General features: G+C 47.5%; 2 protein-coding genes across 7 annotated transcripts in view; one reads left to right on the top strand and one right to left on the bottom strand.

Moving 5' to 3' along the window:
• Nucleotides 1-26,765, top strand: part of ANKFY1 (ankyrin repeat and FYVE domain containing 1) — a 99,573-nt gene that overhangs the window by 63,353 nt on the left and 9,455 nt on the right. For 3 of the 5 annotated variants that reach the window (XM_063717958.1, XM_002826859.5, XM_054535380.2), the window contains 14 exons: nt 2,718-2,922; nt 5,258-5,326; nt 5,550-5,749; nt 9,753-9,850; nt 14,453-14,681; nt 15,601-15,699; nt 15,964-16,117; nt 17,162-17,333; nt 18,137-18,255; nt 19,608-19,764; nt 20,430-20,630; nt 22,203-22,379; nt 25,443-25,590; nt 26,054-26,144. In XM_063717958.1, coding sequence (XP_063574028.1) covers nt 2,718-2,922; nt 5,258-5,326; nt 5,550-5,749; nt 9,753-9,850; nt 14,453-14,681; nt 15,601-15,699; nt 15,964-16,117; nt 17,162-17,333; nt 18,137-18,255; nt 19,608-19,764; nt 20,430-20,630; nt 22,203-22,379; nt 25,443-25,590; nt 26,054-26,144 — 2,119 coding nt within the window. The remainder of the gene's footprint in view (nt 1-2,717; nt 2,923-5,257; nt 5,327-5,549; nt 5,750-9,752; nt 9,851-14,452; nt 14,682-15,600; nt 15,700-15,963; nt 16,118-17,161; nt 17,334-18,136; nt 18,256-19,607; nt 19,765-20,429; nt 20,631-22,202; nt 22,380-25,442; nt 25,591-26,053; nt 26,145-26,765) is intronic. The other 2 variants (XM_009251146.4, XM_054535381.2) reach the window with 1 other exon arrangement.
• LOC100447644 (neuferricin) overlaps nt 10,683-26,765 on the bottom strand; it is a 46,817-nt gene continuing 30,734 nt past the window's right edge. Inside the window, exon 4 of one of the 2 annotated variants that reach the window (XM_054535382.2) lies at nt 10,683-11,726. In XM_054535382.2, coding sequence (XP_054391357.1) covers nt 11,456-11,726 — 271 coding nt within the window. In that variant the 3' untranslated portion in view covers nt 10,683-11,455. Of the gene's footprint in view, nt 11,727-15,676; nt 15,760-26,765 lie in introns of those variants that run through there. The other variant, XM_054535385.2, reaches the window with a different exon arrangement.

The raw sequence follows: 26,765 nt of genomic DNA, 5'->3' as shown, positions 1-26,765 counted from the left end.
CAACACTTTGGGAGGCTGAGGTGGGCGGATTGCTTGAGCCCAGGAGTTCAAGACCAGCTTGGGCAATGGTGGCAAAACCCATCTCTACCAAAAACACAAAAAAATTAGCCGGGTATGTTGGCATGCACCTGTAGTCCCAGCTACTCGGGAGGCTGAGCTGGGAGGATCAACTGAGCCCTGAAAGTTGAGGCTGCAGTGAGCCGTGATGATGCCGCTTGCACTTCGGCCTGGGTGACAGAGTGAGACTCTGTCTCAAAAAAAAAAAAAATCCCCAAAACCCAACTTTCCCGATACGAGCTCGTTGGTGCCACCTGGAGGCTGAGAGCAGTTGCTTTCACTCAGCAAGGCGTGATGCCCCAAGCCTTTGTAACAGGTTTCTGTTTTCTGATGCTTTGCTATTCTTGCCTTGTTTTCTTAAGAAACATAAATTTTATATATATGTAGTGTGTTTGCATGTTTTAAATGTGAAATATAACTAAATCCAAGAAAGACTGAACTTTTAATCTTACAACAAATTTAATTGCTTAATCCTTGTCATCCTCCAAGTTAACTTGACAAGTATACTTTAACTGGTTTTTCACAAGTGTTTTTTAACACTAAATGGCCACTTGTCAGATTGCTTAGTTCTGAGTTTAACCATGTATTTGTAGAACCAATCTAGAGTCAATTTCTCTTTACTAGTGTCTGACAAAGTATTTTCACAAACGTATACCATTAACATTTTCATCTTAATTCTTGGCCTTTTGTCAACATGTCAAGGTAGTTTTTTTTCACTCCTACAGAGCATAAATAGTCAAAGATGGTAAATGAAACTATTAAAGTTAATGGATTTTGGCCAGACACAGTGGCTCATGCCTGTAATCTCAGCACTTTGGGAGGCTGAGACAGGTGGATCCCTTCAGCCCAGGGATTGGAGACCAGCCTGGGCAACATGGTGAAACCCCATCTCTACTGAAAATATAAAAAATAAGCCAGGCATGGTGACATGCGTGCCTATAGTCTCAGCTATTCAGGAGACTGAGGTAGGAGAATCCCCTGAGCCAAGAAGTTGAGTCTGCAGTGAGCCGTGATCGTGCCAGTGCACCAGCCTGGGTGATGGGGGTGAGACTTTGTCTCAAAACATAAGAAGAAGAATGGATTTTCTGTAAGTTATTCAGCCTTTGTTGAGTCAGGATCTCTCTCTGTCACCCAGGCTAGAGTGCAGTGGCACAGTCATAGCCCACTGCAGTCTCGAACTCTGGGGCTCAAGCAGTCCTCCCACCTCAGCCTCCTGAGTAGCTGGAACCACAGGTGTTGTCACCACTCCTTGCTACGTTTTTTTTGTGGAGATGGGGTCTCCCCATGTTGCCAGGCTGGTCTTGAACTCTTGGGCTCAAGCGATCCTCCCACCTCGGCCTTCCAAAGCCCTGGGATGTTATTCAGTCTTAATTTGATATCTGTAAATTGTCCTAGGTAGACTCTTATCTGTAGTACTCCAAGAGGTAAGTCAGTGGAAGGGATTTACAAAGAAATTTTGTTTCCACAACAAGGTTATTTACCATGTGAAATTTTTATAAATAGTAATGTGTACAGATACTCTGTTCAAATATTTCATTGTAAACTTCTTGTTAAGTCAGTTATGTGTATATAATGAGATTACAAAACTAAAAAGAGGCTGGGCGTGGTGGCTCACATCTGTCATCCCAGCATTTTGGGAGGCCGAGGCAGGTGGTTTGCCTGAGCTCAGGAGTTTGAGACCAGCCTGTACATCATGGTGAAACCCCGTCCCTACTAAAATACAAGAAATTAGCCAGGTGTGGTGGCACACGCCTATAGTCCCAGCTGCTTGGTTGGTAGGCTGAGACATGAGAATTGCTTGAATTTCGGAGGCGGTAGTTGCAGTGAGCTGAGATTGCGCCATGGCACTCCAGCCTGGGTGACAGAGCAAGGCTCTGTCTGAAAAAAAAAAATCTAAAAAGAAAATAAATTTTATAATAATAAAAAAAAACAGACATGGGATTACTCTGAGTAGGAACCTGTATGCAAGTACAGCAGAATGGGGGTAGGTGTTGCTTAGTTATGTAGGAAGGGATCCTGGAAACCCTTTTGAGAGATGACCAAAAGAGGCCTTTGAAGAATAGAAGCCTAGTATTCTGTTTTTTGTTTTGTTTTGTTTTGTTTTTGAGATGGAGTTTTGCTCTTATTCCCCAGGCTGGAGTGCAATGGTGCGGTCTCAGCTCACTGCAACCTCCGCCCCCTAGGTTCAAGCGAATCTCGTGCCTCAGCCTCCCAAGTAGCTGGGATTACAGGCATGCACCACCACGCCCGGCTAGTTTTGTATTTGTAGTAGAGACGGGGTTTTTCCATGTTGGTCAGGCTGGTCTTGAACTCCCGACCCCAGGTGATCCACCCGCCTCGGCCTCCCAAAGTGTTGGGACGTCAGGCGTGAGCCACTGCGCCTGGCCCAGCCTAGTATTCTTAAACAGTGAAAGGATACTGAGGTGAGGAGGCAGGACAGGTGATAACAGGTAACCAAAAATTGAGCAAAGCCTTTTGAATTCGTCTGTAACTCCATGATCTCAATGGTGAGTTTCCACTTACAGATGCCCCAAGAGGTTCCTTCAGACATATCTAGTTATTGCTCTCCTTTGTCTGCAGTCATTTTCTGCTGCCTCTTGAGGAAGCACTGGCCAGAATACTTTGCCCTGACACTGTTTCTTCTATTATTTCTTTTCAAGGAGATCTCTTTGCTGCCACTTTCCTCATTAAGAATGGGGCCTTGGTCAATGCTGCTACACTGGGTGCCCAGGAGACACCATTGCACCTTGTGGCCTTGTACAGTTCAAAGAAACACTCAGCAGATGTGATGTCTGAGATGGCGCAGATTGCAGAGGCCCTTCTGCAGGCCGGTGCCAACCCCAACATGCGGGACAGCAAGGGGAGGTAAGCTGGGGAGCAGACACTGTGCTCTTAGCTGTTCTCAGAAGATTATCTTACAGTAGCATGTAATTGGCATACGGGGAGTTCATGTTCTTTAGTTTGGCATTATTCAGTCTTATTTTTATTAAAGTCACAGACATTGATGTGTAGTAGTAGTGTCACTACTAAAACCAGAGGCATTTGGGGAAAATATTTCTATCCTGGGTGACTGAAGTCTTCGAGGTTTTTTTTGTGTGTGTGTTGTTTGTTTTTAATTGTGTCAGCATCTCACTCTGTCGCCCAGGCTGGAGCGCAGTGGTGTGATCTTGGCTCACTGCAGCCTCTACCTCCTGGGCACAGGTGATCCTCTCACCTCAGCCTCCTGAGTAGGTGAGACTACAGGCACATGCCACCCCACCTGGCTGATTTTTGTATTTTGGTGGAGACAGGGTTTTGCCATGTTGTCCAGGCTGGCCTCGAACTCCTGAGCTCAAGCGATCTGCCCACCTCGGTCTCCCAAAGTGCTGGGATTATGGGCATGAGCGTCTTCGAGCTTTTAAGCAATTTGTATCTTCATGTTTGAAGGAACCAGAGTGGTCATCTAGTCCAGTGCCTCCAAGGAAACCTTGTAGCATTTCTTAGAGTTGCTTGGATAGTTTGAAGAACTATTGAGGTCTAATTGTTAGAAAATTCTAATTGTTAGAAAATTCTCTATATTAAATCCAATTTTACCTTCTCGTAAACACTCCCACTTTATCTGCACAGCTTGCTACCTTTGTCCTTAGCACAGCCCTTTGCATATTTAACAGTGTTTACTGTGTTCATTTTGCCCCTTTCCAGAAATACTTAGTTGAGGATTCCTTGTGGTAGGATCTGAGAAAAGGCTGCTTGTCTTGGGACAGTGGTATGAGGGGCTGTGAAGGGACAGTTAAGTCACCTGAATCACTGACCACAGTTGGGACCCGCTTGTCATTAGAACATTCTCAGTATTTTATACCTTTGAAAAACCTCTCAAAAAAGAAAAGATTTTTTGTGAAGTTTGGTTGTCAGATAGGAGAATGTATTTATGTGATAGATAAGTATGTAAATAAGATGTAGCTTCATGAAATCTCAATATCATGTGATAATTACCTTATTTCCTAAAATAATTGCATCCATTTCTCTGCTGTTGATTCTTTTATTTTTTTCCTCCAACAGCAATAAACTCGCTGTGTGTGTGTGTGTGTGTGTGTGTGTGTGTGTGTGTGTGTGTGTGTGTGTGTGTGTGTGTGTGTGTGTGTGTGTGTGTGTGTGTGTGTGTGTGTGTGTGTGTGTGTGTGTGTGTGTGTGTGTGTGTGTTAGATGCAGCCTTGGGCCCTGACTCGCTGTGTGTGTGTGTGTGTGTTACATGCAGCCTTGGGCCCTGACTCGCAGTGTGTGTGTGTGTGTTAGATGCAGCCTTGGGCCCTGACTTGCAGTGTGTGTTTTTTGTGGGGGCGGGGGGGTAGGTGCAGCCTTGGGCCCTGACTCGCTGTGTGTGTGTGTGTGTGTGTGTGTGTGTTGGGGGGCGGTGGGGGGGTAGATGCAGCCTTGGACCCTGACTCGCAGTGTGTGTGTGTAGGTGCAGCCTTGGGCCTTGATTCGCTGTGTGTGTCTGTGTGTGTGTGTGTGTGTGTGGTAGATGCAGCCTTGGGCCCTGACTCACAGTGTGGGGGGGGGGGCCCTGACTCGCTGTGTGTGTTTGGGAGGGGTGGGGGTAGATGCAGTCTTGGGCCCTGACTCGCAGTGTGTGTGTGTGTGTGTGTGTGTGTGTGTGTGTGTTAGCTCTGCAGTGCTGGTCTCCTGCAGGCCCTGACTCGCTGTGTGTGTGTGTGCGTGTGAGTGTGAGCTCTATAGTGCTGGTCTCCTGCAGGGCTCCCGGGTGCTAAATGACAGCAGTGAAAGGGGTTAAATGCAGCTTTCATCGGTCCTTTCCTGTTGCTGCTCTGAGTGTGTTTGAGAAGAACAGAAAATTATGGGGGAGAGTTTCTTTTCAGAATTGATGGAGAAGAGATGAGGGAAAACCTGCACACCTGTGGCAGAAACTGCTGTTGTCAAGAAAATCCTGTCTGTGCTTTCAGGAAGGGGTCGGGATTGAGTTGGGGGATATTTGAGCTCGCTTCCTTGAGCTGATTCTTGTCCATGTTGGCCACTGAATAATAGTCACATATAAGCAGATCCGTTTTCAGGTTTTGATACTGGGTCATGGTTTTAGAAGCCTTGTAGAAATGTGGGATTTCTTGTGGGTGATGATTCTGCCTGGGATTCTGGTTGCCTCTTGCCGTGAGTCGTCCTGAACAGGCCCATCCTGAACTGACCCCTCTTCTTTTTGATCCTGCAGGACTCCTTTACACGTGTCCATCATGGCCAGGAATGAACATGTGTTCAGTCAGCTGCTGCAGTGTAAACAGTACGTAGGGAGATGTGCACAAGTGAGAAGGCGGTTGTGAGGGGGGGATTGTGAGTGGAAAATCATTCTTTTTAAACATCTTTAGTGTTGCATATATTAAGAAGTTAAAGTGAGCTAAAAAATGTGTCATTCAAAAAGGATAAAGAGAAAGAACGAGGTTGTTGTCAGTATAGAGTGTCTCAAAAAGATTGTATGTGCTGTTGACATCGCTTCTGCTTTTCAGACTAGATTTAGAACTCAAAGACCACGAGGGCAGCACGGCTCTGTGGCTGGCAGTGCAGCATATCACAGTGTCTTCTGACCAATCTGTGAACCCCTTCGAAGATGTCCCCGTGGTAAATGGGACTTCATTTGATGAGAACAGCTTTGCAGCCAGACTCATCCAGCGCGGCAGCCACACAGACGCACCTGACACGGCGACAGGTAAAGCACATGCCTCCCAAAGGGGCGACGCTGGGGTCTGCAGGCACCAGGAAATGGCGTGTAAATGCTTTCACCCCAAATTTAGAAACTGAACGGCATACTATGAGGATAATTATTTTGTACTTAATTTTAAATACAGTAAAAGCCTGGGTTGTCATTTTTAAAAATCGTGTGCTTCAGACAGTTGAGCAGCATCAAGTCCCTGAAACTGAAATTTCCATTTATTTAATGCGGCAACTCCCAGACTCTTTGGACTCAAGAATTCCTTTGACCGTCTTAAAAATTGTACCCCAGAGAGCTTTTCTTTAGGTGGGTTATAACTTCAGTATTTACCATATTAGACTACACTTTGAGAACACTGTTTTAATGTATTTCCTTGATCTGACTAAATAAAATAACAGGGATATTTTAAGGAGAGGGATTTGGTGTAATTCAGTATTGAGTACTAGCAATGCATAAAACATGGGTAGGTGTCACTCACACAGGAAGAGTTGACCAAAAAAAAAAAAAAAAAGATGGATATTAAAACAGCCCTTTCCCGAAAGAAGTGAATAATTAAAGGTTGGCCGGGCACGGTGGCTCACACCTGTAATCCCAGCACTTTGGGAGGCCAAGGTGGGTGGATCACCTGAGGTCAGTAGTTTGAGACCAGGGTGGCCCCTTTAGAGACTGAAACCTGTCTCTACTAAAAAAAACAAATTATCAGCTGGGCATGGTGGTGGGCTCCTGTAATCCCAGCTACTCAGGAGAGGCCAGAGAATCGCTTGAAACTGGGAGGCAGAGGTTGCAGTGAGCCGAGATTGTGCCATTGCACTCCAGCCTGGGTGAGGAGACCAAAACTCTGTCTCAAAAAAAAAAAAAAAAAAAAAAGATAAGGCCGGGCGTGGTAGCTCATGCCTGTAATCCCAAAGCATGGTAGCTCACACCTGTAATCCTAGCACTTTGGGAGGCTGAGGCCAGTGGATCACCTGACGTCAGCAGTTCCAGATCAGCCAGGCCAACGTGGTGAAAGCCTGTCTCTACTAAAAATGCAAAAATAGCTGGGCATGGTGGCATGCACTGTAATCTCAGCTACTCAGGAGGCTGACGTAGGAGAATTGCTTGAACCCAGGAGACAGAGGTTGCAGTGAGCCAAGATCACGTCACTGCACTCCAGCCTGGGCAACAGAGCAAGACTCCGTCTCAAAAATAAGTAAATTAATTAATTAAAATAAAATAAAAAAATAAAGGTCAGCCAGGCGCAGTGGCTCACGCCTGTAATCCCAGCACTTTGGGAGGCCGAGGCAGGCAGATCACCTGAAGTCAGGAGTTCGAGACCATCCTGGCCAACATGGTGAAACCCCGTCTCTACTAAAATACAAAAATTAGCCAGTCATGATGGCGATGCCTGTAATCCCAGCTACTCAGGAGGTTGAGGCGGAAGAATCGCTTGAACCCAGGAAGCGGAGGTTGCAGTGAGCCAAGATCGTGCGTTGTACTCCAGCCTGGGTGACAAGAGTGAAAACTGTATCTCAAAAAAAAATAAAAGAAAAGAGTCGAGTGGTGGCTCATGCCTATACTCTGAGCTACTCAGGAGGCTGATGTGGGAGGATTGCTTGAGGCCAGGAGTTGGAGGCTGCAGTGAGCTATGATCACTCCACTGTACTCCAGCCTGGGTGACAGAGCAAGATCCTCTCTCTTAAAAAACAAAAAAAAGGCTTGAATGCTAGACTGTTACAGAACTAGTTTTTATAAAAGTCTGACATGTGCTTGAAAAGAATATGCATTCTTTAATTGTAGGATGCAGCATTCTCTATGTGCATTAAATCAGCCTTGTTCATTATGCTGTTCAAATCTTACATATTCTTATTAACTTTTGGACTGCTTGATCTGTCAGTTTCTGAGAGGTATATCAAAATTTTTCATTGGTTATGGTTTTATCCATTTTTCTTGCAGGTTCTGTCAATTTTACATTATATAGTTTTAATTGTTAAGTCTAGACAGGCTCAGGATTGTTTTTTCTGTTGATAGGTTTCATTTTTCATTTCACGTGTAATCTTAGTCCACTAGTTTTTTTAATTTTTTAATTTTTTGTTTTTAATTTTAAGGCTAGTCAGGTGAAGCAGTGGGAGTGAAGAAGGAACAAAGAAATCTGTAACTGGTTTTGATGAGTTGTAAACACCACTGCACCCAGACCAGCCAATTCATCCACTCGCTTTTAACGGTTTAGTGATGTTTTGGCAGTCATGGGTTATTTTTGTTCTATTGGGAGGTATAGAATTTAAGTCTTGTGTACAGTGGAATGACTGCAGGCATGAACATGGAATTCGGAGTCTCCGGATTAACCATCAACTAGGAGTCTCCAGATGAGAGTAACCATCAACTAGGACTCTCCAGATTAGAGTAACCATCAACTAGGACTCTCCAGATTAACCATCAACTAAGAGTCTCCAGATTAGAGCAACCATCAACTAGGAGTTGGATTCCTGTCTCTGAGGGATAAGGAAAAACATGGTATGAAAGCAAAGTAGTACTTTGTCCCATTTCTTTTTGTTTGTTCGTTTTGAGACAGTCTCGCTCTGTTGCCCAGGCTGGAGTGCGGTGGGACTATCTCGGCTCACTGCAACCTCCGCCTCCCGGGTTCAAGTGATTCTCCTGCCTCAGCCTCCTGAGTAGCTGAGATTACAGGCATGTGCCACCAGGCCTGGCTAATTTTTATATTTTTAGTAGAGACAGGGTTTCACCATATTGGCCAGGCTTGTCTCGAACTCCTGACCTCAAATTATCCACCCACCTCAGCCTCCCAAAGTGCTGGGATGACAAGCATTGAGCCACTGTGCCCGGCTGTCACAGTTCTTTATCTTGTTTTCAGTCCTGGTGTTTAGTTTATTTAGAATTTCAAATAGTATAGCTGTTGACATGAGAGAGTTTGTTCATTTTTGGAAATGGATTTTAAAAGGCTGAGAAACACTGTTTTAGGGCTAAAACCATTTAGAGAGAAAAAAAACCTCATTTTTTTTCTTTCCAAGGTTTTTATTTAGAAAAGAGTGACAGTGCTAAGGAAAATATTTCTAAGCCAAGAACAAACATATTTAAAGCATTAGGAATAAAACTGAAGTATTTAAGGGACATTTTCTAATAGGACTTAAAATGTTTTCAAAATGGTCATCCAGCCAAGTGGTTTTCAGCCAGGCACAATCCTGCCTTTACTGCCTGAGAACATTTGTCAACATCTGTAGACATTTCTTTTTTTTTTTTTCTTTGAGACAGAGTCTTGTTCTGTCACCCAGGCTGGAGTGCAGTGGCGCGATCTTGGCTCACTGCAACCTCTGCCTCGTAGATTCAAGCAGTTCCTGTGTCTCAGCCTCCCAAGTAGCTGGGATTACAGGTGTGCACCACCACGCCTGGCTAATTTTTGTATTTTTAGTAGAGACAGGTTTTCACCATGTTGGCCAGGCTGATCTCAAACTACTGGCATCAAGTAATCCGCCTGCCTCGGCCTCCAGAAGTGCTGGGATGACAGCTGTGAGCCACCACACCTGGCCAACATCTATAGACGTTTCTAATTGTCTTAAGTTCAGAGGATGCTGCGGAACATTGTACAATGTGCAGAACAGACCCCACAACAAATAATTTATCCTGTTCAAAATGTCAGTAGCACCACCGTTGAGAAACCTTGCTCTAACCCACCCTCAGCAAGGAGACAGAACTTCCCTCCGGTCCTGGGCAGTGGCTAGTGGGAATCCCAGGGAGGAATTGGATGTTCCCAGCCCGGGGCGTTCTCTAGCCTCTATGCCCACGTACAGAGTACCTGTGTGGATGCTCCAGCCCGGGGCGTTCCCTAGCCTCTTTGTCCACATACAAAGAGTACCTTTGTGGACTTAAATGATACCTGCTCTCTGGCGTGGGCCTACTGTCTGGCGTGGGCTTGCCAGTCATAGGGTGGCAGGGAAGAGCAGAGTGTTGTGCAGCGTGACTGCATTTTGATGCAAACAGAAGAATCAGCATGCTCATTTTCTTCTAGGAAACTGTTTACTACAGCGGGCAGCTGGAGCAGGAAACGAGGCAGCAGCTCTTTTCCTGGCAACCAACGGTGCCCATGTCAACCACAAAAACAAGTGGGTAAGTGTGACAGGGCGGCCGGGGAAAATTGTGTTGATCTATGGAAGAAATGGCAGTGGTGGATATGTAGGAAAAAGGGGAATAGGTGGTTTTTTTCAGTTTTTATCAGAATAATACATGCATATGGTTAAAAAGCCAGAGTGAAACAGATTATTTTGTGTTTCTTCAAATATTGGTTGATTGATTCATTCAGCAGCCATTTCCTAAGCATTTGTTTAGGAAACTGCTTCTTCAGGTTATCAGACCCTGAACTAGATGCTATGGGCTTTAATAGAGGTTAGCAAACGCTGAACAAACCTACCACGATAGCATTTGATTCTTGATGACACTTCACATTTGCTTGGGTTTTCCTCTGTGGATTGTCATGTATGAGTCTATATTGCACGCTAACAAGGTGGAATGTACGGTGTTATGAATAAAAGTGTTACCTTTGGGGTTGGACATTACTGAGTTTACCAGCTTTCCCATTTCCTCCCTATGCAGTCTTCTTTTTTTTTTTTTTTTTTTTTTTTTGTTGAGACAGAGTTTTGCTCTTGTTGCCCAGGGCGGAGTGCAATGGGGCAATCTTGGCTCACCACAACCTCTGCCACCCGGATTCAAGCAATTCTCCTGCCTCAGCCTCCAGAATAGCTGGGATTGCAGGGATGCGCCACCACGCCCGGCTAATGTTGTGTTTTTTGGTTTTTTTTTTTTCCATTAGAGATGGGGTTTCTCCACGTTGGTCAGGCTGGTCTCGAACTCCTGACCTCAGGTGATCCGCCCACCTCAGCCTCCCAAAGTGCTGGGATGACAGGCGTGAGCCACGCGCCTGGCCTGTGCGGTTTTAATTTTAGTTTCCTCATCTATAAAACGAGGTTAATACTGATTTCATAGGGTGTGGTTAAGATGAAAGTAAATGATATAATTAAGTGCTTATTAGCATAATATCTGAGACATTAGGTACTATTTGATAGTTATTTTTACTTTATTATTTTCAGACCAGGAGGATGTGCTTGTCTTCAAGATCACATTTATTTTACAGTCACTTTCTGGTAGCAGCTTTAAGGCTGTTATCCCTTTTAATTTTCACAGTGGACCTGGAAGCAGCATGTATCATTAGGATTGAAGAAGCCTTTCCCACATCAATCAGTTCTCTATTTTGGAGTCAAGGACCTTGAGGTTCTGAGAGGTTAAGTGGCTTATAAATAATGAGGTGTCCACATTAAGACTCCGGCACAAGGCTGTCTAGTTGCACACTGTCTCAACAGCACTGGGCAAGGCAGTAAACAGTGAGCTTGGTATCTGAGCCAGACGAGTGTATCTTGGTACAGGACAGAGGGCAGTGCCATCCTTTCCACTGCTGACTCCACTGTGTGTCTGCACACAGCCAGCTCTCCAGCCAGAGTGACAGCATGGCCTCGCGCCCACCGGCCAGAGTGACGGCATGGCCCGGTGCCCACCAGAGGCTGCTGCTTGTTTTGGGCTCAGCATCTCAGCATTTCGTGCCCTCTCACCTTCTCCAAGCCTCTGCTCTCGCCGTTGTGTGTCTCTGTCTCTTTTCCTCCTGCATCATTAGCGTTGCCCACTATTCATTTCTAATAGCATGGAGACATGCTCTACTATCTCCTAACTTAAAATCCTCTGCTGGGCACGGTGGCTCACGCCTGTAATCCCAAAACTTTGGGAGGCCGAGGTGGGCGGATCACCTGAGGTCAGGAGTTGGAGACCAGCCTGGCCAACATGGCGAAACCGTGTCCCTACTAAAAATACAAAAATTAGCTGGGCGAGGTGGCCAGGGCCTGTAATCCCAGCTACTTGGGAGGCTGAGGCAGGAGAATTGCTTGAACCCAGGAGGCAGAGGTTGCAGTGAGTGGAGATCGTGCCGCTGCACTCCAGCCTGGGGGACAGAGTGAGATTTTGTCTCGGAAAACAAAAAACAAACAAACAAAAACCTCCCTTGGGCCCACATTGTCTACCCGCTGTTGTTCCTTCTCTGAATACCCTTCATAGCAAAACTAGGTCAAACCCAAGCTGCAGAGACACGGGAGGCCTCACTTGAAAGCACTGGAAACCAGCACTGCAGAAGGGTCTAGAACACTGGCTTCCGCTATGTGGGCTTTATCCTGTGGGGACAGAAGAGCCATTGGAGGGTTTTGGGCAGAGAAGTAGTGTAATTCTTCTGGAGCTGAGAAAACTGCCTGGGATGGCTGGCATGGTGGGTGTGCCGTGGAGTCCAGGCTGGAGCCAAGTGGGAATCATCTTGACAAGCAATGACCTGTCCTGTCCTGTCCTCTCACACTGCATTTGGATCCAAAGGAACAGGTTTCCCAGGAATTGCAGAATCAGTCTGTGACATGCATGTTTGAGGCTCCCAGAAGCGAGGGCAAGAGAGCTGTTAAAACTGCTGTGGTGCAAGAATGACATAATGGAATTTGGGAACTCGAAGGGGAAGCTTGGGAGGGCGGTAGGGGATAAAAGGGTGATACTGGGTACAGTGTGCACTGCTCAGGTGACAGGTGCACTAACATCTAAGAAATCACCACCGAAGAACTTATCCGTGGAACCAGAAACCACCTGTACCCCAAAGACACTGAAATACGAATTTTAAAAAAACAATTGTGGCGAACCGATGGAAAAACAGAGGAAACTGGCCAGGAGGAGGAAGCTGTGTGCGGGAATAAATTCCATTGTGATTTTTGAATTTCTACACATTTAGGTAGGGATGTCTAACAGGCAGTGGGAAAATCAGATGCAAAAATGGGGCTGGAGACCTGGGTTTGAGAGTCTCTTCCTTGTAGATAATGACAGAAGCCGTGGAGTAGATCAGCACACCCAGTGAGAATGCGTGGGAAGAAGGCCTGGAACAGAAGACAGCCCCGAGGAGGAGGGGGAGGGGGAGGGGAAGGGAGGGGGAAGAATAGAGGGAGGGGGAGGAGGGGGAGGGGTAGAGGAGGGGGAGGAGGAGGAAGAGGAAATACTTGGGCGGGCTCACACCGCAATTCCAGTTCCCCTGTATGGGGAGGATTTGGGATGGGAAGCACGCACTTTGGGTCAAGGCGTAAAAGCACTCGATCCTTATCTGCCACAGCGGAAAGTCCCACAGACAATGTTCAAAGCTGGAAAATCAAGAGGCAGCAATAAAAACATATTAGTTAGAGATATGGAGAGTTACAAATCCCAGCTGGAAGACTTAAAAGTGATTCCTGCTGGCAAAGGATAATTTTTTTTTTTTTAAGGCTAGTCAAGTGAAGCAGTGGGAGTGAAGGAACAAATGAATCTGTAACTGGTTGTGATCAGTTAGTTGTAAACATCACTGCCAGGGATCTTGCTGATTTTTACAGTAAGACTTGGAGAGTTCTTGCCTCTCTAAGTGATGATGATGCATAACTGATGAGGGCAGGCACCTTATGCAAGCGCTGTACTGCAGGCAGAGTGGTGCATTCCGTTCATTTCCACTTGTTGGGGTGAAAACACTCCAGTGTGTGTGTTTACATACGGACATACACATGGACACGCCCAAATGCATGTGTGTGTGCATACGTGTATTTTCCTGGGAGGGTTCTGTCAATGGAGAGAAACATGAAATTGGTAATAATGGTTCCAAATGTGAGAGGAAACGTCTTTTTAAATGTTGCATCAGGTACCGGTAATACCAATTAAAAATATTTTTAACTTTTAAAAGCAGGGGAAGGAGGTCTTGATCAGAGTTCAAGATGAGATTGATACGAGCAGGCCACAGAGACGGAGCTAAAGAAGAAGTGACGGCCACAGCGTTAAGGCTGCCGATCGCCGGGGCTTAGCTCCAGGCGGGGGCTGCGCGGCTCTCCCATTTGTTGTACTGTTTATTTTGGTGACACTTGTAGCTTGTTATTGTTCTGTCGTAATAAGCATATATTATTTTTATAATTAGAAAAAAAGAATTATAAAACAAAGCAAAGGGTGGTTAAGGAGGACCTAGGAGGTGAAGTCAAGAAGCCAGTGCTTTCGGAAGGTGCTTGGGGAAGACGCTGAAGAAACTAAGGGTGGAACCAGGCGCAGTGCCTCACGCCTGTAACCCCAGCTATTTGGGAAGCTGAGGCAAGAGGACTGCTTGAGGCTAGAAGTTTGAGTCCAGCCTGGGCAACACAGCGAGACTCCACTTCAAAAAAAAAAAATGGGCCGGGCGCGGTGGCTCATGCCTGTAATCCCAGCACTTTGGGAGGCCGAGGCGGGTGGATCACAAGGTCAGGAGTTCGAGACCAGCCTGGCCAAAATGGTGAAACGTGTCTGTACTAAAAATACAAAAATTAGCCGGGTATGGTGGTGCATGCCTGTAATCCCAGCTACTCAGGAGGCTGAGGGAGGAGAATCACTTGAACCCGGGAGGCAGAGGTTGCAGTGAGCCGAGATCTTGACACTGCACTCCAGCGTGGGCGACAGAGCGGGACTCCATCTCAAAACAAAAAAACAAACAAAAAAGGAAGATACTGAGAGTGATGGCTCAGGAGAAAGAGAACAGAAGTCAGGAGGGTCAGCTGGCGGCAGGATAAGCCAAGGACCCGAGGTTTTGCACTTAGGCTGCCACGCTCTTTGTGAAGGGAATTCCTGTGAGTGCTCAGATTTCGGCCATTTGTTTCCATTCAGGGAGAAACCCCATTGCACACAGCGTGTCGGCATGGCCTGGCCAACCTCACGGCAGAGCTCCTGCAGCAAGGCGCCAACCCAAACCTGCAGACGGAGGAAGCTCTGCCTCTGCCAAAGGAGGCCGCATCCCTGACCAGCTTGGCGGACAGTGTCCATCTGCAGACACCACTGCACATGGCAATCGCCTATAACCATCCGGACGTGGTGTCTGTCATCCTGGAGCAGAAAGGTAAGTACGTGGGAATGCTGTCCATCCTTTTGACTTGGGGACAGCGGTTTAGGATCGTTAGTTACAGAGTTGATGTTTCTTCTGTTGGTGAGTTTTGTGTAGCTAGTTTCTTACCCCCAAAAAATCCTTTCAGGTCAAACTAGAGAAGCATGTAGTCTGGCTCTTGACTGCTGCTTCCGTGTGTGTGTTTTGAGGATGGGGCCTGCCCATTTCACTTGTTAGGTTAAGCTGGTAGTAATGTCTATCTTATTTGAGTATTTCTCCAGGCCATTTGGTGTAGGTCATGCAAAGCTGTGCCTCAGTGTGAGCACTGTCTTTGAGAACCCTGTTGTGGCGGGCACCCCATGAGAGAGGGGCCAGAAAGAGGGGCCAAGGGCAGCCCCTGCGGCACAGAAGGGCCGTTTCCCTCAGAAAGTCTCCCTCACGCCTTCTCTTGCCTGTCCTGAGGTTTATTTTGCTCTTGCCTCAATCCTTGTTAAGGACAGTGTTTTTTTTAGCATTGTCCTTCTGGAGGGAGGTTGGGTTTTAGGTACTATGTGCCCTTTTTTTGGTCCTCACAGAAGTTTTAAGACTGTAGGAGGAAAAGTTTTAAGATTGTGTATTAGGAAACATCATCAGGGCGTTCGTTGTTTTAGTCTTTTTAGTAATCAAGCGTGTTTCCATAATGGAGTCCATTTTTCTTATGTGAAGAGTCAGTGTTTTAAGCTTTAAAAAGATTCATTTTCCCCGTAAGTTTTGCTCCAAAATATCAGATTTCTGGGCTTTGAGTCCTGACAAGATTTATCTACTGTCTTTTTATAGCATTGATCATATTATACCCAACAGGCAGTTTGAAACCGAGCTCTTACTCTACTGAATGCTTTAAATGTGATCCACAGATGGTGAAATCAAGTGTTCTTTTACTTTTTAAAACATTTAGCCAATGCTCTTCATGCCACCAACAACTTGCAGATCATTCCAGACTTCAGCCTCAAAGATTCCCGAGACCAGACTGTGCTGGGCCTGGCATTATGGACTGGTAAGGCTGTGCCGGGGCCGCTGATGTCTGCAGACAGACAGACAGCTGTCCGAAGTGGGGCTGGGTGGGAGAGAGGGAGCGAGAAAGAAAGAGGAGAGTGGGCTAATCATTTGGGTGTAAAATAACCTTTCTGTTTGAGTTAAGCCTGTTAGATCCAGTGGAAAACTGCTGGCTTTGAGAGGTTGAGAGGGTCTGGCTGTTGTAGTAAGATGTTGAGGAAGTGGGAAAAGCTGAGCCTGGATGAGATCGGGGCTTGTTTCCCAGGCATGCACACGATCGCAGCCCAGCTGCTGGGCTCTGGAGCCTCCATCAATGACACCATGTCGGATGGGCAAACGCTACTGCACATGGCCATACAGCGGCAGGACAGCAAGAGCGCACTCTTCTTGCTGGAGCACCAGGCAGATATAAATGTCAGGTAGGAGGAAGCCGCTCTCTCGACCTAACACCAGGTAACAATTAATTGAGATGTCAAAAGCATAGCCTCACTTGTAGAAAAGTGTTTTTGTTTCATATTAGATAGAGGAAAGGAAACAGTAGCTCTAAAAACACAAAAATGCGGTGTCGTCACTGAATATTATCAAAAGACTTGATTGTAATGGAGAAAAGGAACTGTCCTTTGCTCCTGTTTGAACCTTTCAGGACCAGTGCATAGTATTGCACAAGTCTCATTGTAAAAAACAATCTAAAATCAGAGTTTTTTTCCTTTGAGGCAGGATCTCACTCTTTTGCCCAGGCTGGAGTGCAATGGTGCAATCTCGGCTCACTGCAGCCTCCGCCTACTGGGTTCAAGCGTTTCTCGTGCCTCAGCCTCCCAAGTAGCTGGGATTACAGGTGCCCACCACCACGCCTGGCTCATTTTTGTACTTTTAGTAGAGACGGAGTTTCACCATGTTGGCCAGGCTGGTCTCGAACTCCTGACCTCAAGTGATCTGCCTGCCTCGGCCTCCCAAAGTGCTGGGATTACAGTCATGAGCCACTGCGGCCGCCCTAAAATCAGTTTTTAACAAGGAATTTCAGTTACAATGAAGAATGTTCCAACAAATGAGCCACCAACAAGGCCTGAGAGGGAAAAAGACATGGAGTCAAATTTTTATTGTGGTTGTATTTTCAAAAGAACTTACCTTTATCTCCAAGTGACTGAATGACTGAGTAGGGGAAGGAAGGTTTGTCAGGAGGGTGCTTGGAGTGGCATTTTATTAAGATGCTTTAAAAAGTAACTATAAGATTTCAACACACTGGGATGTTATCTTCGAGGGCAATAAGGTGACATGGTTTTGTGTTCTAAAAAGGCAGAATGGACAGACACTATTTTCACATTTAATTTCCCTGAGAAAATATTGAATGAATGTGAGTGAATATGATTCGGGGACAGAAGATTCTGGGCTCTGGAATGCCCAGAAGGGCACCTTCTGTGCTTTGGGTTCAACCACAAACGTTGGTTTGGGTGTGCATGTCCTAGCAGGACTCAGGACGGGGAGACAGCCCTCCAGCTGGCCATCAGAAACCAGCTTCCACTCGTAGTTGATGCCATATGCACCCGAGGAGCTGACATGTCTGTGCCAGATGAGAAGGGGAACCCCCCGCTGTGGCTTGCATTGGCAAACAATCTGGAGGACATCGCATCCACTCTGGTGAGACAAGCACAACGTTAGCCTCTGTTTACAGATGGGGATATATTGTGTCAGAGATGGATCTGGTGCCTGCGTAGCTGTCACAGGAGCAAGAATCTGTCAAGTAACATAGTGGGACAAGGACAAGCAGTTGAAAGCACGTTAAAGAAACTTGCAGTTCAACATGGTCTTGGCCGACCTTTTGTTTTTAGGTCGTCTTTACCAAGAAAACTACCAAGAAGCAAGAGAATGGCGGCGTTTCCTCAGGAGCCTTCTCCTGGGGTTGGTTGATTTGCTATGGGGTGTCCTCATTATCACCATAGTGATAATTCCTCAATCTTAGGTTTATCTCCCTTGTTTGCAAGACAGGCCCCAAAAGTGGAGGCAAACCTGCACATTCTCATTCAACTCTCCGAAGGGCCTGCAGTGTGATATGAAGGCATTGTGCACCTGGAGGTTTTACCTAGTTGTTGAGATTACCTGTTAATTACAGGTGTGTGTTACTGAGGACCCGTTGGTGCATGTGTACACAGACACATTGTGTTTTCTGTCCCTTCTAGAAGTCAGCTCTAAAGGACACAAACATAACTTGTTTATACTTCCCAAGTCTGTCCCACAGGATCTAGTGCACGAACTTGCACACAGCAAATTTTAATTAGTGTTTGTAAAATAATGAGTGATACAGATTAAAGTAATTATCATTTAATTATCAACCGTATCTTATCTGAAAATGGATTTAATGCTATACATAGAGCTCAGACTTGGTAATAAAACTGTTTGCCTTTGCTCAGCAGTGTTTGTGAGTAACCTGTGTTTTTCTGTAGGTCAGACATGGCTGTGATGCCACATGCTGGGGTCCAGGACCTGGTGGGTGCCTTCAGACGCTCCTGCATAGAGCCATTGATGAAAACAGCGAGCCCACCGCCTGCTTTCTTATTCGCAGGTCTGAGCGTCCCCAGTATCTCTCCACAGCTTTTTAGTGAGCTTGTTGCAAACTGGCTCTTTCCTTTTTAAATCTGTCTACAGTCTTGGCCAGTAGCCGGCTTGACTTTTACGGTTAAGGTTATCAGAGAGTCACTGTTCTGTCATGTTAAGTCAGCCAGGAGCCAGGCTCACTTGTGACGGGAGTTGCTCACAGGCCTGGATCAAAGAATCTGAAAGCTTGAGACAGCGTCCTGCTTTAGGAGCTGCCTGAGCTCCTGGAGTCACGGCAGACCAGTTCAGACTGTGAAGCAGGAGGCTATGGCTGGGGAGACCAGATGGTCTCTGCAGGACCCCACCACGATGTGTGAGTCGTAACAGGCTCTGTGGCCCCCTTGGAGTGTGGGGTGTGTGGGAGCCAAGGTTATTCAGGAAGCCTTCACAGCAGTGGTTCTCAGACTTCATGGTTTTCTGGGTTTTTTTTCTTTTTTCTTTTTTGAGACAGAGTCTTGCTTTCTCACCCAGGCTAGAGTGCAGTGGCGCCATCTTGGCTCACTGCAAGCTCTGCCTCCTGGGTTCATGCCATTCTCCTGCCTCAGCGCTGGGACTACAGGCGCCCGCCTCCACGCCCGGCTAATTTTTTTTTTTGTATTTTTAGTAGAGATGGGGTTTCACCATGTTAGCCAGGATGGTCTCAATCTCCTGACCTCATGATCCACCCACCTCAGCCTCCCAAAGTGCTGGGATTACAGGCGTGAGCCACCGTGCCTGGCTCAAACTTCATGGTTTTCAAACTTTCTTTTTGTATTTTCTATTTTTATTTTTGAGATGGAGTCCCACTCTGTTACGGAGGCTGGAGTACAATGACGCCATCTCAGCTCACTGCCACCTCTGCCTCCTGGGTTCAAGTAATTCTCCTGCCTCAGCTTCCTGAGTAGCTGGGATGACAGGCGCGCACCACCAAGCCCAGTTAATTTTTGTGTTTTTAGCAGAGAGGGGGTTTCGTCATGTTGGCCGGGCTGGTCATGGACTCCTGATCTGAGGTGATCCACCTGCCTCGGCCTCCCAGAGTGCTGGGATTAGAGGCATGAGCCACCGCATCCGGTTGGTTCTCAGACTTTAAATGTATGCATATCCCCTGGGGAGTTTCTAACAATTCTGATGCCCAGGTTGCCCACCCCCAAGACCAGTCACAGAAGAATCTATGGGAGTGGAACCCCGACTCTGGTATTTGAGGCCAGGGACCAAGGACAGCAGACCGGCCACAGCAGATGCTGTTGGATTGGATGAGGCTCCTGTTTTACATTTGTAATCAGCATGCCTGTAGGCCAGGTCCAAGCGTGGCGTTTTTTAAAATGTCCCCATTCCTTTCAGTGGTTGTGACGTGAACAGTCCCAGACAACCAGGCGCCAATGGAGAAGGAGAGGAAGAGGCTAGAGATGGGCAGACCCCTTTGCATTTGGCAGCCTCTTGGGGGCTGGAAGAGACAGTACAGTGTCTTCTGGAGTTTGGTGCCAACGTGAACGCACAGGTGTGTCGTTTCTCTTTTCCAGGGAGAGAGATGTAGCCCCAGCATGAGGGAAACAACCTCCTATGGCAAAGGACCTTGCACAGTCCCCAGTTCCAGGCGCTGCTGCTTCATGAACACACAACCTCCCTAGCAACGTTCATGATTTCAGGCTGACTGTGCTTCTCTGTGCCTTTGTCCTTACTACAACAGGAGGAAGATTTGTTTCAGCTCTTTCTCTTTGCCCCCTATTCCCCCTTAGTTACAGATTTCCTCTGAGAGTTTAGTCCCAGATTGCATACTGTATTTAGGAAAACGTCCCAGTAGCTCACTTGAGCACCCCTGAGTTACGCCCTTTGATGCTTTTAAACATTCGATCCTGTGCAGATTTATATATAAGGCCCTGTAGCCAGATAAGGAGTGGTGGCTTAGAGCGGAGACTCACCGCAGATGCGAAACACATGTGTTTGTGGCCGGCCTACGGTCACCACTGGGTCACTGGAACGTGGTGTAACAGGAAGTGACTTTTAGTCATTTCTCTTTGGCCTCTTCAAAAGCTCAGTCAAACACAGGGTGGTAGTGTTGATCGATTCTCATAACTGAAATTTGATTGAAAAGTTATACCCTTTCATATTTTTCCTGAGTTTTATCTTGCAATTGAACATTAAATTCTGTGCCTTGTTCCACAGGATGCAGAAGGAAGAACCCCCATCCACGTGGCCATCAGCAGCCAACACGGCGTCATCATTCAGCTGTTGGTTTCTCACCCCGATATCCATTTGAATGTACGAGACCGACAAGGGCTGACCCCGTTTGCCTGTGCCATGACTTTCAAGAACAACAAGTCAGCCGAGGCCATTCTCAAACGAGAGTCCGGGGCTGCTGAGCAGGTGAGTGAATAACATCTGACATTCTCCACATTGTCCTGGGCATCGCGGAACCTGGAGACTAGACAGATGTCACCGACTACACAGGTCTCCTTATGGAAAGAGCTTTGTTTTGAAATTGTACTCCTGTCCTCAAATGTGGCTGTTGAGATGTCCCATCAGTGCAGGATGAGATCTGGCTCCTCTGCCTGTATGTCAGCGCCTGACAGTGCCAGGCTTAGATGGAAGCGGAGGCAGTGGGCTCCGTCGTCGGAATTCTGTGGCATGTACAGTTGAGCTCATTCTTTGCTTTTACTAGGTCGGTTAACTGTCCTAGTAAGGAGTGTCTTTGAAAGAGCTTGTGTCGTGATGTTGGGGCAACTTCCTGAGTGTTTCCGAGGAGTTCAGTTACTCAGCAGGCTCGGCTGTCCTTGTTCTTTGTGGTTCTTTACCAGCTGCTAAATCTGGATGGTGAACTGTTGATCTGCAACAACCAGTTGGGTGGGAAATGACAATAACAACTGATCTGAGTAGGAGGGGGTGGGTTTATCAGGTCAGTCCTGCAGGAACTTGGCTCTCCAGCCAGCACCTAGAGGACTGGTGCGTTTATCAGTGGCATTCGTGAAGGTGAGATGGAACTTGGGACCCGCATGAAGTGAGATCCTCGTGTGGGTGGAGATGATTGCTTGGTGTCTTAGGCTTCTGTAACCACCGTCTTCAGCATTTTCACAAGTGTGACTGGATTGCGTAGGTGGTGACCTCACGTTTGCTCAGGTGATGTGAAATGGCCTCTCCCATTTCTTCTCTCCAGTGTGAAACTGGACTGTTGATGAAAGCGCTTTGTAGATCCGCTGCTTATGAGACTGGCACGTGCCGTGTGTGATGTGTGGGCCTGTGAAGCGGTGTGCCGTGTGTGTAGCATTGGGGTCTCCCTCACTGCCGCCTCCACACTCATGCTAAGACGGCTCTGGGAACTACAGTAGACGGTGTGGTTTGATTTCATTGAGCTCTGCTGGCTTTCCATCAGTGGAGCAAAGCCCGGGCCCTGCTGTTGGCTCCCTCCCGCATTGTGTATAGAGTGTAGCTCAGTAAGAGGAAACCTTCTCCACGCTTCTGAACTCTTTGTTTGACTGCTCGGGTCAGGCCGGCAGTGCAGCTGGGGCATCAGGATGCTGGGTGCTTGTTTTAGCCAAAGCAAAGAGACTCCCAAGGCTTGTCTCCATTTTCCCTCTCCATGAGTTTCCTGATGTCTTGGTGCTTTCGTTTCCCTGTCCTTCAGGTTGTCTTCTTCTTGGTTTTCCACATCCAGTTCCTACTACAGGAGGCTGCCAGGGCAGCGTGGGTTACTGCAGCGGCTCCCTTCTCCTGACCACGTGGGTGTGGCCACGCACACCTGGTTCTGTGCACAGATGTGTAGAGCGGGTCTGTGGGTGGGTTGGGGGATGGCGTTTCATGTTCATTCTTGGGAGGGGGTTTCCTAAGACTGAGGGAAGGTCTCCATCATGACCTCTTCAGTGGTCAGTTCAGCTTGCAGATGAAGCTCAGGAGGTACTCTGAAAAGAGAACTAATATTTTGCTTTGCACTTGTTGCTGTAGGTGGATAACAAGGGCCGGAATTTCCTTCACGTAGCAGTTCAGAACTCTGATATTGAAAGTGTGCTGTTCCTGATCAGTGTCCACGCTAATGTGAATTCAAGAGTCCAGGATGCCTCCAAGTTGACCCCCCTGCACCTCGCTGTCCAAGCAGGCTCAGAAATTATTGTCCGCAATTTGGTAAGTGACACAGAAATATTGCGTGTAATAATATGTTGTCAAAGCATATTGTAGAGCTCGTGCAGAATCTCATCAAAGGTGCTTTGCCCGGTGTTGTGAAAGCACCTGGGGAATTTGGGGAGCGAGGCCGGTGCACTCAGGAAAATGGTGTCAAGGGCTGCATGTCCTGAGCGCCCTGCTGGGCTGCGTGGGCTGCCAGATGCTAGATGGGGCCCTGCCAGAAAGCAGGATTTCAATGGCAGAGGCAGGGTGGGAGCACAGAGGAAGTGGAGATCCGCTTCTGTTCTCTGTCAGGCATTCACCTGGGACTTTGAAGTGAGCTGTCTCTCTTAATTTGAGGGGTATGAGAAATGTTTTACATTTTACAAAGGAGAAAATGTAGGCCGAGAAAGAATTTTACCCCCCAAGGCTATCTAAGCTAGTAGTGCTGGATTTTAGCCTTTTCCACTGGACTCCAAAGCCTGCTTTTTCCACCCAGGCCGGGGAGGGTCTCAGCAAAGATGTGGAGATTGGGAAGTGCATGTGGTGTGTTTACATAGGAAAGTTTGGTTGAAGTTTTAGTAGAGTTGAAAGAGCTGTGGTTAGAAGGGCAGGCAGAAAGCAGATCGTGGGGTGTCACATTTCAAACTGAGAACTGTGAGCAGCCAGTATCTTTTAGGCAGCGGAGAAACCATTGTTAAGTGTTTGAGCTGAGAGAACAAGGCCCAGAGCTGAGACAGGGCCTCATCGTCTGGTCTCTGCTCCTCAGAGCCGGCTGTCGCTGGTCCCTCCCGTCAGCCCCAGACACGTGCCGCAGAACTGGCCGCTAGGGCACCTGGAGCAGCCTTTGGTGCCTCGGTGTAACTGTTTCTGAAAAGTACTTTTTAGAGAAGCCTTGTGACTTGATTGTGTTTGAGCTGAGGCAGCATTTGAAGAAGGCTCCTTGGGAGTGAGGCACACAGGTGTGGGGCGGGCTCACCAGTGACGAGACCGAGGGGAGGCCGTGGCAGTGAGTGTGAACTGAGGAATGAGGACGGTGGGTCTGATGGTGCCAGGAACAGATCGGATGTAGGGGAAGCAGCCAAGGAGGCGGAGCTGGGTCCCAAAGTTGTAGGGAATCGGCCTCGTGTTCATCAGTCTTTATGCCTCTGTAGGGCTGGAGGAGGTTACGGTCCCTGACCAAGGTGCCCGCCTTCCTGGGGCCCGGCATGACAGATGATAGGATCGCCCAGAAACACTAGAAACAGCGGGTCTTCCAGTGTCCGTGTGCTCCTTTCTCTGAATAGATGCTGCATCATGTTTGAACCTGTTCATACTGAAACCCCTTCCCCACCTCTCTCCTCCCAGGTAACCAGCTGTGGGGCTAGTTATGATCCCTAACGTAGCACCAGGGACCATGAATATACATCTGTGAGACGTCCCGTATGGAGAGTCCCATATCCACTCGTATGTCTTATTGATCGGTGATTAGACTGGGCACCCAGAGTTCTGGGGAGGCTGAGACTTAGAAGTCAGGGTCCTAACCAGAGCAGCTAAGCAGCGCCTAGATTTTCGCAGAGGCAGTGCCTGTACACACGGAGGAACCAGGGGTGGCCGTACACCTCAGCGGCAGCAAATTGGGTTCTGACTACAGACGACAGGTATTTTCTGTTTACAGCGATTGTTTTTTAAACTTTGTCAGAAAGAGGATGATGAACTTCAAATACTAAATGAATAGGTATTATGTAAAGGTCCCTCCTGCTGTGTTGATTCTGTAATTCTTTGTGTCCCTTTTTTTTTTTTTTTTCTTTTTCCTTTTTTGAGACATGGCCTTGCTCTGTTGCCCAGGCTGGAGTGCAGTGACCTGATCACAGCTCACTGCGGCCTCGACCTGCCAAGCTCAATGAGTCCTCCCATCTCATCCTCCCGAGTAGCTGTGATTACAGGTGCACACCATTACACCCAGCTAATTTTTAAATTTTTTGTAGAGACGAGGTTTTGCCATGTTACCTATGTTGGTCTTGAACTTCTGGGCTCAAGCAGTCCACCTGCCTCAGTCTCCCAAAGTGCTGGGACTACAGGCCTGAGCCACTGCACCCGGCCTGTGTTCTTTCTTTTAAAAAATAGGCTGGGCGCAGTGGCTTATGCTGTAATCCCAGGACTTTGGGAGGCCAAGGTGGGAGGATCACTTGAGGCCAGGAGTTTGCCACCGGTGAGTCTGGGCAACGCAGCAAGACGTTGTCTCTACAGATTTTTTTTTTTTTTTTTTTAATTAGCCAGGTACAGGGCCACATGCCTGTGGTCCTGGCTACTCAGGAGGCTGAGATGGGCCAATCATCTAAACCTAGGCGTTCAAGGCTGCAGTGAGCTATGATGGTACCACTGCACTCTAGCCTGGGTGACAGAGCAAGTTGCTGTCTCAAGAAATAATAAATAGAAAACAATAGTGAAATAGCACATACTCATTGTGGAAAAACTCAAAGCACGTAAGGATGTGAAACAGATAGTGTTTCCCTTTGAGTCCCAGCTCTTCCGAGTATGGCATTTATGCTTTGAAACACCTTCCAAGTGCCTGTGTGCCTGCATGCTTGTGTGTACACAGAGCTCTGTCTTCCCCAGATGGAATCTTACTATCTTCTAATTTGCAGGGTTTTTTAAACTTACTTGTCATCAACATCTTCCCATGTTAATCGATAAATATTTATCATCTTACTCTACTGTTTGTACTTATTACAATTTTTACAACCAAACCCTTTTGCCTTCAGGCTTTCCTATTCCAAGCAGTAGACACCCGTAAGATAGTACAGCGGCCATCACTGCAGTCCTGCGCAGCTTTTATACACGAAAGCCTTAGAAGTAGAGTTTCTGCATCCCAAGGAATGGCTCTTTAACATTTTGATAGGTAATTGCCAGTTTGCCCTTGGCACAGGTTTTGCTGGTTTCTGCTTCAGCAGGAGTGTGTGTGAAGCTCTTACGCTCCCAGCTCTGTCAGCAGGGCAGGCCATCAGCCTCTGTGGGTGTCAGAAGACAAACAGGCTTGGCCCCCATAAGGGGGATCTTGATTGTGGCAGAGAGACTGACTGTTCATGTAATGAACTTCAACAGCTTCTTGCGGGAGCCAAAGTGAATGAATTAACCAAGCATCGCCAGACTGCCCTCCACCTTGCTGCCCAGCAGGACCTGGCCACCATCTGCTCAGTCCTCCTAGAGAATGGCGTGGACTTTGCTGCCGTGGATGAGAATGGAAACAATGGTAACTCCCAGTCATTCCTTAGTGGCTTGAACTATCCCTCCATTCTAGGGGTGGGGGTGCAGCGCACCCTTGGGTCTGCTCCCCACTGGGGAGGTTGGCTTTTACAGGAGCAAAGCTGTGACAGGAAGTGCTCTGGGTAGAGCATCCAACCTGCGACTGCTCAGGCCTTGGGCAGCCTCCCCATCTGAGTGGGGGCCCTGGAAGCCTACACTGCCTCCTTGGGAAACTGTTAAATCTCACCTTTGGGTAACTGCTGAAGCAGAAAGCACAGCACAGAGCAGTCATGAGGTTGCATTTGTGACGCATCCTTGAGGGTGGTGAAGACCAGATAGGAGGGCTCTGTGTGGGGCCAGTCGCTGCTGTGGCCGGGTCCCATTCACAGAGAGGTCTGTGAGGGTGGGAGGAGTGGAGGTTGTTCTGCATGTGCTTCTGGGCTTGCGGAGTAAGAGGATTTACTTCCCAGCTCTTCATCTTGCTGTCATGCACGGCCGGCTCAACAACATCCGGGTTCTCCTGACAGAATGCACAGTGGACGCCGAAGCCTTTAATCTCAGGTGAGTGTGTTGGGCCCGAGCAGGCCCCACAGCGCCTGGCCTGCTGCTCAGAGCTGCTGGTTGCTGGTGCCTCCCATCAGCCCCAGGGAGGGGCTGCAAAACCGGCTGCTGGGGCACCTCACCAACTTCGGGTACTTTATTTTGGTACTTTTGGTACCGGTATTTTTGTTTTTAATAAAAAATGCTTCTTAAAAAAAAAGTTTTGGCCAGGCGCAGTGGCTCACGCCTGTAATCCCGGCACTTTGGGAGGCCGAGGTGGGCGGATCATGAGGTCAGGAGATCGAGACCATCCTAACATGGTGAAACCCCATCTCTACTAAAAATACAAAAAATTATTTGGGTGTGGTGGCGGGCACCTGTAGTCCCAGATACTTGGGAGGCTGAAGCAGGAGAATGGCGTGAACCCGGGAGGCGGAGCTTGCAGTGAGCCGAGATCGCGCCACTGCACTCCAGCCTGGGTGACAGAGCGAGAGTCTGTCTTAAAAACAAAAAAAAACTTTTGTTATGCATGCACTTAGGTTACAGTAAAATACAAAATAAGAAAAAGAAAAACTTTTGTGACCTGTTATGTGTCTTTTAGATTTATCCACCATCACAGAGTTCAGAAAATTCTATTTATTT

Source organism: Pongo abelii, chromosome 19 (genome assembly GCF_028885655.2).
Source record: "Pongo abelii isolate AG06213 chromosome 19, NHGRI_mPonAbe1-v2.0_pri, whole genome shotgun sequence".
In the NCBI taxonomy this organism is placed as follows: Eukaryota; Metazoa; Chordata; class Mammalia; order Primates; family Hominidae; genus Pongo; species Pongo abelii.
This window is presented reverse-complemented; position numbering and strand designations above follow the sequence as displayed.